The following is a 15,002-nucleotide window of genomic DNA, read 5'->3' on the forward strand; positions in this document are numbered from 1 at the left end:
AGTGAGATAATTGACCGCGACGTGAGTTATGCCTCCCAAGCTGGAGGCATGAAGGTTAATTATCATGGTGTACAGCCCCCAGCAAAGGGGACAGTGGTGACGAGAGATTGGCATCTCAAACGGGTTGACAATTCCTTTGTAAACAAAACTTTCTGGAAAATGAATTTGATTAGAGGCCAAAGTAAGACAGTTATATTAACAATCACCAGAAACTCATCCCAAAAAGCAAGGGATGGAGTGTTCTGGAGAAAGACTGCAAGAGACTTGTGGCTCCTGAAGTTTCTTAGGATGATGATTGACTTGGCAAAATTTCTTGAGGTACAGTGGACAGAGTGAAGGGTTTTCTTAAATGAACCCATGGTGCTTAACACACTGTTTGGACATTTCCAGCTTATAATGTGCAGTCTCCTCAAAGAGTCTCATTTTTTATCTTATTATTTTGGAGGGTTATTTGCATATTTGAGACAGGGTCTCACAGGACAGCCCAGGCTGGCCTCCAAGTCATGATTCTTCTGCATCAGGCTTCTGAGTGCTGGAATTGTGAACATATGCTTCTGTGCCCATCTAAGGGGGGAGGGATCAAATTCATTTATGTGGGGTGGGAAGAAGCTGAGCTTCTTAATACATTTAAAAAGAGTCACCCTGTCTTGCTGTAGAAACACCCATTTTGGAATATATGCTATTTTCATGAAGATTGCTTTTAATGGGAAGTTTATGCTAAAGATATAATTTGATCTCACTGCAGTCTACTTGAATGATAAAATAGATGTGAAAGGAATTCATTTTCTGAACAAGAAAGAAAAAAACATAGCCGATTGCTTCTTCTCTAATTCTTGATGATGATGAGGTAACAAGTTGTAGTTTATTATCATTATTTTATTGGACAATTTACTTGAAAGGAGGTCAAAAGAGTCAAGTGTTTAAACTCTTACATGCATATACATGATCATATGCATTCAAAGACATGGCATCATGACAGAATACAGCTAGGAGAAATAAAGTATCTATCCATACACTACCCATGTTGTCCTTTGATAGCTAAGAGACTAGGGCAAGACAAACATTGTGTATGAAAAAAATGGGATGGCAATTTTTTGTTTTGTTTTGGCCGACAGGATCTCATATAACTCTGACTGGCCTTGAGCTTTCTGATCATCTTGCCTCCATCTCCCAAGGCATGTGCCAGCATGGCCAGCTAGGATTTTTTTTTTAAACAAGCTGATAACCAATGACCTATTCTTGAAGAGGCATATACAAATGATTTGAATTCCTGCAATATTAAACTTAAATACCGATTTAAAAATTAAATCTCAGGTTTTAATGTCATATATTAAATCTAATATCAAATACTTCAACATTTACTATAAAGGCTTTTGTGTCAACATGCAGATCACTGTGAGGACGGCATTCTGTGTTTTGAGAACTCAGATACACTACCATTGATAGTAATCATATAACTAGTGGTTAAACAGTCTGTTCCAAAATATGATCACTGAAGTCAAAGAAGATAAGCTGCATAATTTTTTCTCCTTATGTTAGGACAGATAAATGACTTCTTCTTCTCTTTTGTATTGAAAAGGTTAGCGATGTGACTTGGGAAAGCCATGGTTAGTACTCTGCCTCTGTGTCTTTCATGGACTCTGCTCAGCGTTCCTTATCACATAGCACCCATGCATCTGTGCAGCATTGCTACATGTCTCCAACAAAAGAAATCAACACTTACCTTTCTTGCATGGGTGGAAGTTGGATCCAACTATTAAATCGGGGATCATACCGGCTGACAAAATTTGTGCTGTGTTTTCCTGTAAAAACACATTTCAGACAATTAACACTTAGATCCCTTTCTTGATTTGTACACTTCTCTGTTTTTAAAATCTCTGTCGTCAGATGTAACAAGCATGAATTGAGTCAAGGGACCCTCTAGCAGGGCGTGAGAGACCGGGAGGCATTTCCTCAAGTGTGTTTCCTTTTTCCTCATTCTTTTTATTGTTGTGGGATGATTCGACCCAGTCAACCATGCCACAAGCAAGTATGTTTGCTAAAATTCTTCTTTTTGATCAGAACATTAGTATAATTCTTCCTGGGTTTTGATATTTTTATGTTTTAAAAACAAGAAGCTATTGTCCGAAAATTCTCCACTTTAGAGAATTCCTTGTGTGATATCTCCGGTTAGTCTCCCTCTCTTTCTCTTTTTTAAATGACATCATAGTTTATTTTTCACCTATGTTTGAAAATTGTTTCTTTTTTGTATTATTTAAAATTTTTTTTATTATTAAGAGATTTTCTATTTGTTTTACATACCAACCACAGATTCCCCTGTCCTCCCTCCTCCCATTCCCCAGCCTTTCCCCCAACCTACCCCCTATTCCTACCTCCTCCAAGGCAAAATCTCCCATGGGGAGTCAGCAGAGCCTGGTACATTCAATTGAGGTCCAAGCCCCTCCTCCCTGCACCAAGGCTGCACAAAGTGTCTCACTATAGACACTAGGCTCCAAAAAGTCGGCTCATGCACTAGGGACAGGTCCTGATCCCACTGCCTGAGGGCAAGCTAAACATGCACCTGATCTCATCTTTTTTTTAAATAAATTTTCTTCCTAAAAATATTAAAACCTATTTTTTTAGAAAAGTAATGATAACAGCAAACTTAAGAGAAAATTAAAAAAATATTTTCCATGTAAGTAAGCCCCATGCATGCATGCATGCCTAATTCTCCATTATTAGCATTTATTTTTTACAGACCCAAGAACCCTACTGTAGTAGAGACATTTGTCTCTCCATGGAAGTAACAGCAGCCATGACAATCAGTCTTGTATCATGCTTATCACAGAAGCTCTGTGTGTGCATTTGGGAGATGCACCATTGCTGTGACGTAAACACAAGAACATTTGCTGGAACAGGAGCAAGCGTGAGTCTTCTGAGCTGCTTAGCCTGCTTATCCCCTCTGCTGAGCTTAAAAAGCACATTAGTGCTTCCAAGGTATTAAAATGAATCTTATTTTGCATACATATTGGCATCAAAGTGAGAAATGGAAGTAAAAGAGCATGCTATACTTTTCATGTAGTGCTAGAGGTGGTAACCAACTCAACCTGAGGCCTCAACCCTAAATACTGCCTTTGCTCAAGGTTTGTAACTAGGCACTGAGTACCAGCTGTTACCCGCAAAACAAACAGAATGTGCACACGTGTGTGCTCACACGGCTGAGATATGGTCAAGTTTTAAATCTATTGTACATGCTCGGCCAAATACCTTCTCCTTTCATGTAAGAGAAAGTGTGTCACTAAGGATGGCTGTCTGGGGTCTAGCCTGAGGGATTAGCTATTAGGTCACACACTTTATTGGACTGACAAAGACCAAGCAGAGTTTATTGAATAGAAACTCAGGTGAGAAGTTGTGAAGTCAGCTTTGTCCTTAACACAGAGAAGCCTATAGGATATCTTAAGGAGGCTGGGTAATGTTACCATTGCAAATTTGGGGAGGCATTAGTTCAGAGTTACTATTTAAATGGACAGGACTAGATGGAACCATTGAAGAAAAGAGGATAGAATGGGAAGAAAAAGGGTCGGGAAAAGCTAAGACAACAAAGGCAAGCACAGCACTTTGAAGGCCAAGTAGTGTTTCTGAAAGAAGGAAGGAAGAAACTGAGACTAGGAAGAGTGTGTGTGGCCTTGCCTGTAGCTAGAGTTTTCCTGCCTTGCCCACAATCAGGACAAATCTTTGTCACCCACCAGTCCCACAGCTGCTCAGACCCAACCAAGTAAACACAGAGACTTATATTGCTTACAAACTGTATGGCCGTGGCAGGCTTCTTGCTAACTGTTCTTATAGTTTAAATTAATCCATTTCCATAAATCTATACCTTGCCACATGGCTCGTGGCTTACCAGCATCTTCACATGCTGCTTGTCCTGGAGACGGCTGGCAGTGACTCCTTCTGCCTTCCTGTTCTTTCTTTTCTCCTCTCTGTTAGTCCTGCCTATACTTCCTGCCTAGCCACTGGCCAATCAGTATTTTATTTATTGACCAGTCAGAGCAACACATTTGCCATACAGAACATTCCACAGCACTTGACAAGTGTTGCTTCAGTGAACTGATGGTGGGAAAGCCAGTGGGGACAACCCAGGAGAGACTAAGACATAAGGACAGAGGGGTAAGAGGTGCATAATGCTTCCCAGACTTCTGAGGCCAAATGGAAGGCTAAACTAGAAGATGCAGCATCAAGGGAGTATTTTGGCTGCCGGGCGGTGGTGATGCACGCCTTTGATCCCAGCACTCAGGAGGCAAAGGCTGGTGGATGACTAAGTTTGAGGCCAGCCTGGTCTACAGAATGAGTTCCAGGACAGCCAAGGTTACACAGAGAAACCCTGTCTTGAAAGAAACCAAACCAAACCTGTGTGTGTGTGTGTGTGTGTGTGTGTGTGTATGTGTGTGTGTGTGTGTGTGTGTGTGTGTGTGTGCGCGCGCGCGCGCGCGTGCGCATTTAGGGGTGTTTTGGTGGTCATTTTCAATTTTTTAAGCTCAAAAATACTGAAAAGTTCTTGAGCTGGCAAGGGGGACCAAGGAAAAGACCTTAGATTTGTACAGAAAGGGCAACAAGAAGAAATTGGGTTGTGTAGTAGTACACTATCCTCAGAAGCTGGTGTGTTGAAGGCTCGGTCCCCAGTGGGCGGTGTTCTTGGGAGAAGACTGGACCTTAAGGGTGCTAATGTCATCAATGGATTATTCTAGTGACAAGCTCATCATTGAGTGGGTTAGTAGTATATGGAAGGAAGAAGCCAGGTCTCTACTGAAAGGGTGGCTGGGAAAGTGGTTTTTTCAAAGGCACCCTGGTTTTGAGTAGACAAGAAACTGATAAAGCCACTCAAAGGATTCTAGGGATTGTGTGAATGTGGTCAGGGGTTCCTTCCCATGTTGAAGTGTTGGTAGTTCAGGACAACTGTTGATAAATTGGATTTTATCTGGTGAGCCACAGAAAGATAAGAGCGGTAAGGATGACCCAGACACTTCAAATAGGGAGGCTCTAACTCAAGTAGACCATGTCCAGAGCTGGTTTTTTGAGTGATTTGGGAGAAGGGATTAATTTGTCATAATTTCCCTGCAGGAAACGATATTATCTTTGGTACTAAAGTTTCAAGGTTAATTTTAAACTGCATCTGTAGACTAAAAATGCCCACAGGAGTCAGAACCCATCCACCGTGGTTAAGGCTATTTCTCTATGAAGTTTGGTTCAGAATTTCTGTTTGGAAGAAGGGATCTGCCACTTTTGGTAATGGGGCAAAGAAGTGGCTTCATGGGCTGAGCAGCAGTGGCACAATCTAGAAGTCTTCATTTCTGGTAGAATGGAAGTGGACTTGACTCAGAGAAAAGGCTCCGGAGAGCCTGGTTTGAAAGGGCTTGAGATGAGAGAGCATCTCCAGAGGCAGGGATGGAGGCATGACAGGGGTACAGGTGGAGGCCTGGGAAGATAAGAAGGATGGAGTTCTAAGGGTGGCAGAGGAGATAAGGAGCCTTAGAAAAACTGAAAGTGAGTTGAAGTGGGCTTATTATTTACTTTCCTGGGTCTTACTGTTGAGACTCTTCTAGGGGCTGGAGAGGGTGGTGACATATAGTGGAATTTTATTTTAACTCCTCTCCTCTCTACTCTGCTCTCTACCTATCTTCCCCCTTCCCTCTTCCATCCTTTCCTGTAATTATTCATCTCTCCTCTCCTCTCCTCTCCTCTCCTCTCCTCTCCTCTCCTCTCCTCTCCTCTCCTCTCCTCTCCTCTCCTCTCCTCTCCTCTCCTCTCCTCTCCTCTCCTCTCCTCTCCTCTCCTCTCCTCTCCTCTCCTCTCCTCTCCCTCCTCTCCCCTCTTCCCTCCTCTCCTCCTCTACCATTTCCTCCTTCCATTTCCAGTTCCTTTCCTTTTTCGTCCCCACCCCTTTCTTCCCCTCTCCTCCTGTCCTTTCTACTCCCTTTCCTTTCCTCACTTTTTCCCATTTTCCTTCCTCCCCCGCCCCTCTTTCCCTTCATCCTCCATTCCAGCAGGGTCTCAGGAGCAGTCTAGACTGGCCTCAAACCCTGGATTCTTCTACCCTCTCTCTCTCTCTCAGTTCTGGGATTCCAGGCTTACCCCACCACATCGAGGTCTTTATTTTCTTTCTGACTCTTCCTTGGCTTCTCTTCTTGTGATGATGCCCCATCCCCAGACACCAGTGATGATTATTAGCATGTGAAGAGATAAGTGAGGAAAATGGTGCACTTTCCAGTCAGTGGTGTGGAGGAGCAGATTTGGGAAGGGAAACCCCCTCTAAGTTGTTTGGGGGAGTCAGTTTAAGTGATAAATGGAAATCAAATATCTATATATTCTGATAGCATATATGCATATTAAGTGCATTCCTACTATTGGAGTCTACTGTGGTTGACAAGATAAAAAGAATGTGTAGCTACATGCAAAGTATTTATGGAATTGTGGTAGACAGTTACAGTACATAGCCCAGGTCCCTTAGAAATAGATGCAGCCATTTCTTAGTTGTAATGCTGGCTGATCATGGCCACAGATGCAGCCCTCACTGAATAGCCTGCCTTACATTCTCCTCTTTTCTCCCGCCTGGAGAAGATGGTAGCCAATGACTTTTTAGAGAGCTTTTTAATTATAATACTCTTTTAATTGACAAAGGGAACCAAAGGCTAGCTTACTTGCCTCTGTTATATCCAGTTCCTTTCTGTTTAAAGAAGCCAAATTTCCATCTGTAAGTTTCAAAGATTATAAAAAGGAATATTATAGAAAGAGAGAGCTGCCAGGCCCGTAACTGGGATAACATTGAAAGTAACATACAATACATAAAGCTTTGCTAAAATTTTGTTCTGAGCTTCCTAGCAGATAAGACAGAGAAGAGACATTGATTGGCACAATCAGTGGTGCTGATCATGCACACACGAGCACACTATGTATGCCCTGGCACTCTGGGCCGACAAGAAACTGCCATGTGAGTCTGCATATGATGTGCACTGAGGTTCCAGTGAGTGACTCCAGCAGTGAGTGTGATTGTGGATGAATAGCCTTTCTGTTAGAGTGTGTTCATGCAGGATTTTAATCCTGGGTACTGTTTGTTTCAGGTGTAGGTAGAGTAAAACCAGTATTTTCCAGTGGTGGTATATGGGTCTCTGAATTAATTTAGAGATAAAATCTTGATCCTCTTGACTAGAGATAGGAATATCCTCTAAATTCTCCCCAACTTCCAGCCTAGTTCTCTCAGATACATTTTTGATTTGAAGTTGAAAAGCAAACAGATAACAAGTTATATTTCCTGGCCATTGCTCATTGAATAGGTGTTGTGTGTGTGTGTGTGTGTTGTGTTGTGTTGTGTGTGTGTTGTGTGTGTGTGTGTGTGTGTGTGTGTGTGTGTGTGTTTCACGTGTGTGCACTTGCATGTGGATATCAAAGGACAACCTCAACTTATTCCCCTGGTACTGTCCACCTTAATCTTTCAGTAGAGTCTCTCACTGGTCTAGAATTTACCAGGTAGGCTACATTGACCAGCCAGGGACCCCTAGGTATCTCCAGTCTCCTTACCCTGGTGCTGGGATTACAGCATTCCTACCTTTTTCCTAATTTTTTAATCTCATTTCTGGGGGTTTAATCAGGTTCTTATGTTTGCATGGCAAACACTTCATGGACTGAGCTGTCTCCTCAGCCCTCTCCCACTTTCTTACTAGTGGGCAGTCTGGCTTGTTTTCCTTTAGGATTTTCTAGAGCGAGCAGATGTTATGATTTTTACACAATTTGCCTTGGTGCAGATGCTGAAAGAGAGCACTCACAATAAAATATACGCAGTATATGTAATTTCAGTGGGGTGTTCTGGGCGTTTAAAGTAAAAATGTGTACCTGCAAGCTGTTTTATGGTTTCTCAATCATAATTATCTCTCTAACACAGAAGGCTACAGCTGTGGCTCCTCCCTCACTTGCAAGCTTTCAAAACACATCACAGTCATTTTGCATATTCTGCAAGACACAGTGTTCTTGTATTTGGCTTGGGATGTGTGTCAAAAGGTTTAATTTCATTTAGGAAGGAATCATAGTTATGGGAAAGAGGATGGACAACCTACAGGAGGCACACTTGTAAAAAGCTGCAGAGAAGACAGGAGGTGCACTGGGTTTTTGGTCCTTCCTGCTGCAAAAGAACTTGAACCAGAGTTCCGTGCTGCATGAGGGAGAGAATGCTTATAGCAACCTTGTTCCCATATAGACAGAGTGGGAGGAGAGTAGTGGGTGAAGATCTGAACAGCTGTAGCTAACTCAACCTTCCCCTGGGAGTCCTTGCTTCTGCTTGTGGCATTTCTCAAGGGATGGATAAGGACAAGGGCTGGGCATCACTGTGAAGCTAAGTCCCCGGAGAGTTGGCACTTGAATGCTCTGTTACATATGTCCTCAGCTAGCTCCATGAGTATTCTGCCTCTCTCCATCAGCTGACCTCATGACCTCTTCCCGTGTCGCACAGAAGTGTATTTTCGACACTAAGTATAAAAGGGACGGAGAGCAATCCCTTTACGTTGTGTACTGGTTCAGCACTGCTGAGCTCTAGTTGAGCGGTCCGCCCAAAGCTCATCTCCATGGTAAAGGTTTGTTTCACAAAATGACTGTATTAGCAGACGGGAGGTTTACGAGGTAGACCTTTTGGGAGGTCCTAAGTTCTTCAGAGCCATCCTGCCTATCCTCTCTCTTTTTCTGCCCCCATTGATGGTATAACTACTTTTTGCTCACTCCATCATAGTGGGCCATCATCCACTGACCCCATTAGAACTGAGTACACAGCTTTGTACCTCCCAAAATGTGAACTCGGTGAATCTTTTCTCTTTAACGTGAGTTGCCTTAGGTATTTCATTGTAGTAGCACAAAGCTGAGTTGTACAAAGCAGCTATGATTAAAACTGTTCAATAGTTACCATTTGGATTCCATTGGTCCTCTCCGCCCAACACGAACAGGAAGTTTTCTACCTCGACAACGCAGTGGTGGGCACTGTTGTAAGGCATAACTGGAATTGAGAAAAAAGGACATATAAAGATTTCCAATACCAGCTTACCAGCTCTGTACTTCAGCAAAGTGTGTAAACCATGAGACTCCATCAACAGGCACCAGCACGGCTACCCACCACTCCTGTGAGCCGCACACATCCTGGCTCAGTGGTGTGTTCCCAGCAGTTTCAAGCCCAACCTCTTTTGATTAATTTTACATAATGTTATTCCACAGATTAGTCAAGAACAACCCGCGTGCAGCTTTCCATCCTTGAGCTCTCCTCATCTGCCCGATGGGGGATAGGTTTCTATGGCAATGACTGACACTCCCAAATGGTCAGGGCTGGCAGCTACTTCCTGAAAGAAGTAACTCTGAATAATGCGGAACCATTTGCTGGCAATCTTTCCCCAAACAGACCAGGGTGCTGGGTGGCTTTCTACTCCACAGCATTGAGCAGACTGAATTTCCATACAGTTTTAAGTTTTTAAATTAAGGTCCTGCTGATTTAATGCCTCCTCCAAATGTATACGCTTAATTTCCTGTACAATGTCATTAGCAGCACAATCACACATTTTCCATCTATCTGCATCAGAGCTCTTCTGTAACGAAGATGAGAACTGTCAGGAGCGTCGTGCATATCCGTTCTCTTCCACTCTCTATTTTTCCCCGGCACCTAGCTGCAGAGGCTGTGAAGAGGGGTGTTATTCATAAACCCCCCAAAGCCAGGTTTCTCTGTCATTTTGCATCTCCTTTGGAAAGTCATGCCGTACCAGGCAGGGTGCTGTGTAGTATTGGTCTCTGCTGGGATAATATCACAGGGTGATTGTAGATGTATGCGGCATTAGTTATCATCGGACATGCGGTGGTTTGGGCCCAGTGACACCAGTAGGAAAAATGATGTCCTTGTTCAGCTCATCATATGGGCACCTTAAATCTAGGTGAGGACAAATGGGGAGGTGAAGTGCCTGTTCAGGCAGGGAACTTATTGCTTGACACGGATCAACAGAGCACTTGAGAAACCAGTGCAGTGGGAAATCAATATGAATCCCAGCCAATTCTTACTCTGAGCTCCTTTGCCAATGTGCAGAGTGAGGAGAGAGAGAGAGAGAGAGAGAGAGAGAGAGAGAGAGAGAGAGAGAGAGAGAGAGAGAGAACCTATCTGATACCTGACTTACTTTGAGGGCTATACATGCATCTCTCGTGTCATTTTGCTTTAATTATCTCCTTGCTCTCTCAGAGATGACTTCTACTGGTTAATGTACAGAAATAAAAACAGTGAGAACCAGGCATGGCTTTGAGAATGAGAACTCAGGAAATAGTTCCATAAGCACACCTGTTAAGTTTCTAACTAAACTACCCAGAGGTTGTAGGAATTCTGATTCACTAGTTAATTAATATTTACTGTGAATATTAATGTCTTCTGAAGTTACTAGCCATGAGAGACAAAGAATTCGTATGGATATGCCTGACTTAGCGGTTGAAGAAAATGGATCTGAAGTGGCTTATGCAGTCTATGAGTTCCATCAGGGACTTCATCATCTTAAGAACGTCCTTAGACTCCCAATCCTTTCTTTAATCTTTGGAGGATGCTCTCGACTGATAGATCTTGTGGAGCCATGACTCTGAATTCCTTGGTGTAGGTCTACCTGTTAGGTTCACTGAGCAACTAAGTTTGATTATGTTTTGAAGCTGTGTTTTAAAGTCAAATAAATGAAACTGTTGCAGTTTGGGTGATGAGGATACCTTTCGCAGCCCACCAGAAAGGAGACTGGGCTACCCTGGAGTACCCCATCATGTGCTGTGACCTACTGTCTCAGCTTGACATAATGCCCCCTGACCCGTGTGGACTTACACAGTATTAGCTGCCATCACATGCATCTAGTTACGTGCTGTGATACTGTGCAGAAGTAGAAGCCAGCAGCTCAGTTAACTCACTCCATGGTCAGCCACCATGCCTCATATGCTTTACTTTAATGTTTTGATTAGCTCAGTGTCCAATTCTTTTTTTTTTTCAAAAATGAAAAATTGGTATTTTCTTCTCTTTAACCATAGGCCAGTCTCATAATAAGACAAAAGCTCTGAAAATGTACCCACACTTGTGTTTGCTCCTGCTCTGTTTTTGTTCCCATTCAGGCAAAAATTAAGTGAAGGAAATAATACACGATTTGTTCTTAAGCTTCTTTCTCATTTGATTACCCCCATTGTTCTGCTTTGTGCAAACAAATGAAGCTATAGCTTTAAGCTAACTACTGAACTCCTCAAAATCAGGACAAGGGAGTTCCTTCAAGGCCTGATGGGATGGGTTTGTGATGGTCTTCTTTTTTTCTCCACATGTTTTTATTTTTGTTTGATAATCTTGCATATTAGATTTCTTGGTTGGGCATTTCAGTATTCACATTCTTGAATTATTATCCTTTCTGCATTCTCGCTGTGAAATGGAAGGCTATAAATAGACACAAATGACTCTTTGAGATTATTATTGAATGTAAAATGCTCTCAGATTTATTGCAAATCAAATATTTGATCCATCTTTGAATTTTGAAACAGTTCTAATTCCTTTGACTTCCGATTAAACCGGAAGAAAAGCAAGAGTAGGTAGGGCAAGGAACAAGAGCCAGCAGCCTCCCACTGCACCCCGCACACGCCCATTCTCTTTTAAGTCACCCCAAGGCCACCCCTCCCCAGCCTCCCACTGCACCCCGCACATGCCCATTCTCTTTAAGTCACCCCAAGGCCACCCCTTCCCCTTCCCAGCCTTCTCTAGCGGTGGACACCTGTGAGTGTGCACAGGCAGGTGGTGGAGGAGGTTGGCCCTCCGCGTGCGTGCACAGCCCGCCCTGAGTTTTTAGCGTGTCAGTCAGTGAGTTAGAGGGAAAAGGGGCAGAGGAGCTAATCAGGATGAAATGAGATTAAAGGCTGTCTAATTTTACAGCAACTGTGATCCATCAGGCACTGTGAAAGTGACAGTGGAAATGAATGATGGAGACAGACAGGTGGGGCTGTACATTCCACTGATTTATCCTCAAATGCACTGGGCCTTATTTTATTGAGTGAACACGACCGCATTTATCAAGCCTGTCATCTGAAGCCACTTCCCTCCATTTAAAAAGGTCACTTTACTCTGAGGGAGCAGGAGAGAGGCACTTTCAAATCAGATTTAAAATCGAATAACACATGTTTATAAGGCCCTTCGCGAGGAGTCTCAACTTTATCTCACACAAACGAGTCGTGCTCGAAGGAAAAATGGGGTAGAAGCCAGAAAAATCACAGAAGAAAATGCTCTGGTCACCCCAGGGAGCCCTTCGATGGGCCTCTAAATCTGAAGCAGTTTATATCATTTTTCCCCCTGCTCTTCCCATGCCAAGCACCTGAAGTTCTATTCTGATCTGAGGCATTCAATAAAACATTTGCTAATACTTAATATTTTAAATTAAACAAGTAGAAAGCAGTAGGGCGATACCATGAACTTGTAAACTCGGAGAGAGCTAGTCACAGTATTGACCCTGCAAATGACTGATCATCACATGTAAAACAGATGTCAGCAGTTGCTACACGTGGGATCTCTGCTACAATGAACTCCTATACCTGTTAATTGTTTTCCCACGATTTTAAAGCCATATAAATCTCAGCCACACAGGCTTCCCTGCCCCCCCACCCTGGACCACTGCAATAAAATGCTTCAGGATGCTGTGCACAAAATTGTACCTGGTTGAGAAGTGAGTATTGGATCCTCTTTGTGTAATGTGTTGCTTTTTGTGATAATAACCGCCATTGACCACTGACCATGCGCCACACGTTAAATTGAATACATAATTATGTTTGTGTGTTTACTGCCATTATATCTCTGAAAATACGTGTGTTTAGCCCTTGCTATTCATTTGTTCCCATTTAGGCAAAAAAAAAAAAAATCAGATGTGTTGACTGATTTATGATATTACAATGTATGGTGAAAACACACAGTAACAGATAATGTCTCTACCTATATTTATTTACATGTTTCATTTTATATGTTTAGCTGTGGGTCAGACATGATTCAACCACCTTATTTCTAAGAGAAATACTGAGGCCTTGGGAGGTTAAGTCACTTGTTGAAGGTCATACTCAGCTAATGAATACCACAGCTCTACTTCAAACATGGGAATGTCTGGACCCCGATCCACGCTCTTATGCATTTCACTCTACTGACTTTCAATAGGTGTGTTCAGCCAACCAGAAAATAATTACTGAGTACCTGAGTGTTCAATGATAGTGTCCCTGAAATTCATATATAATTTTTATACTGCATCATACTTTAAAATGCAAGTGCTACTTTAAATTATCTTCCATACATACAAATATTAAAGAGACTGGTTCTCTTAAAGTAACATTTTTTATTAGCATGTACTCACTGTACAAAGTAAAGGGTTTCGTTGTGATGTTTAATCCATGAGTATAGTGTATTTTGATCCTAATTGTGTCCTGTATTGTTTCAATTTCCTATCTCCCTCTCCCCCCCATTTCCATTTGTATATCTTAAATACCCTGCCTTATACTCTAATGTCAATTCTTCCCTACCCTCTCTGTATTCCATATATGGGAGAAAACACATAACAGCTGTTTTGTGAGTCTAGCCTCTTTCCCTTAACACAGTGACCCCCGGTTCTATGTTTTTTTTTTCCCCAGCAGGTGACGCAGTCTATTCCTTTTGAATGAATAAGATTCCACTGTGTATATACACTACATTTTCTTTATCCATTGTCTGCCCAGGAAATTCCACAGAGCCACCTGTACCAATCATATTTGCTGATGCAATGACTTGGCTATCATTGCATCAGCAAATATGATTGGTACAGGTGGCTCTATTCCATGTTGCCTCTGATGATTTGAGGGTGAATATCTGTAAGTAGTTGGATCTTATGGACATTTTATGAATGAAATGTAGCACAAATTCCAATTGGTCTTAATAATAAAAACCTGGAGTCAGATATAGGGGTAAATGCTGAAAGATCAGAGAAGTAAGGAACAGCCAAAGTCACCTCTCACCTCCACAACTCCTCAGACTGAAAAGGGGCTGAGCTCTTGTCTCTGACTGCCTTATATTCCTCTCTCTGCCCAGCCATATCACTTCCTGTCTCCTCTCTATACAGACATACAGACCTCTATGGTTATCTAATGGCTAGCTCCACACTCTGATCTCCAGGCAAGCTTTATTTGTTAGAGCACGGACGAAGTATCTCCACAGTGAAGACCCTCTACTGACTTCACAGTGGATGGACTAAGTCACATCCTCATCAGTGGTATATCACTATCCCTCCCACACCCCCAGCCCTTACTCCTGGCACCCTCCTCAACATTTGTTGTTTCTTGTCTGCTTGATGACAGTCACTCTGACTGGAGCAAGATAGAATCCCAATTTCATTCTGACTCACATTTCCCTGATGGCTAAAGGTTGAACCCTTTTAGAATCTGTTTAAAATCTACCACTGGATTTCTTGATTCAAAAAGAGGCTATTCAATTAATTTGCCTACTAAAACTGAGTACAGTTGCTTCAGGGAGTCAAAACAACAACAACAACAACAACAAAAAATACCAGCCCAGGAAGATAGGTGGAGTCTACTGACAATGGGTTATGACTATTTTTAAACAAGTAGTGCCTGTTTCAAGCTTGGATATAGATTCTGGAGTACCTGGGGCACAGGAATCCTCTCGTATTATAGCAAGTGTCTAGAGAGCTTGCTTCTGTCTATGAATGCCTTATTCTCCTAGAAATGCACATTAATCTGTCTCCTCCAGTGTTCTAGCTCTAGAAAATACAGGCGCCTTCTAGTAGGAAGCACAGACATTGTTCAGAATTTACAACATTCGTGAACATCCAGTGAGAGGTTGCTTGGAGCCAAGCTGAGAATATGGGGTTCCCAGTTCAATGGGAATTGAAGGCTTGTTTGTTTAGATGTAACAGTTATGGGGCCTTGATTTCCTTTTGGCTTCAGATAAATAAGCTTACAAACCTGTCCAAAATTGCATATTTTAA

At 42.4% G+C, this 15,002-nt stretch overlaps 1 protein-coding gene and 1 long non-coding RNA gene across 5 annotated transcripts in view; one reads left to right on the forward strand and one right to left on the reverse strand.

Moving 5' to 3' along the window:
* Positions 1–15,002, reverse strand: part of Klhl14 (kelch like family member 14) — a 133,456-nt gene that overhangs the window by 14,512 nt on the left and 103,942 nt on the right. For all 4 annotated transcript variants that reach the window (XM_076554793.1, XM_076554794.1, XM_015986997.3 and 1 more), the window contains 2 exons: positions 8,921–9,010; positions 1,724–1,802 (listed from right to left, as the gene is read on the reverse strand). In XM_076554793.1, the coding sequence (XP_076410908.1) occupies positions 1,724–1,802; positions 8,921–9,010 (169 nt within the window). The remainder of the gene's footprint in view (positions 1–1,723; positions 1,803–8,920; positions 9,011–15,002) is intronic.
* Positions 1–15,002, forward strand: part of LOC143269525 (uncharacterized) — a 29,006-nt gene that overhangs the window by 9,944 nt on the left and 4,060 nt on the right. The gene's annotated exons all lie outside the window — the stretch shown is intronic.

This window comes from Peromyscus maniculatus, chromosome 19, assembly GCF_049852395.1.
Source record: "Peromyscus maniculatus bairdii isolate BWxNUB_F1_BW_parent chromosome 19, HU_Pman_BW_mat_3.1, whole genome shotgun sequence".
Lineage (NCBI taxonomy): Eukaryota > Metazoa > Chordata > Mammalia > Rodentia > Cricetidae > Peromyscus > Peromyscus maniculatus.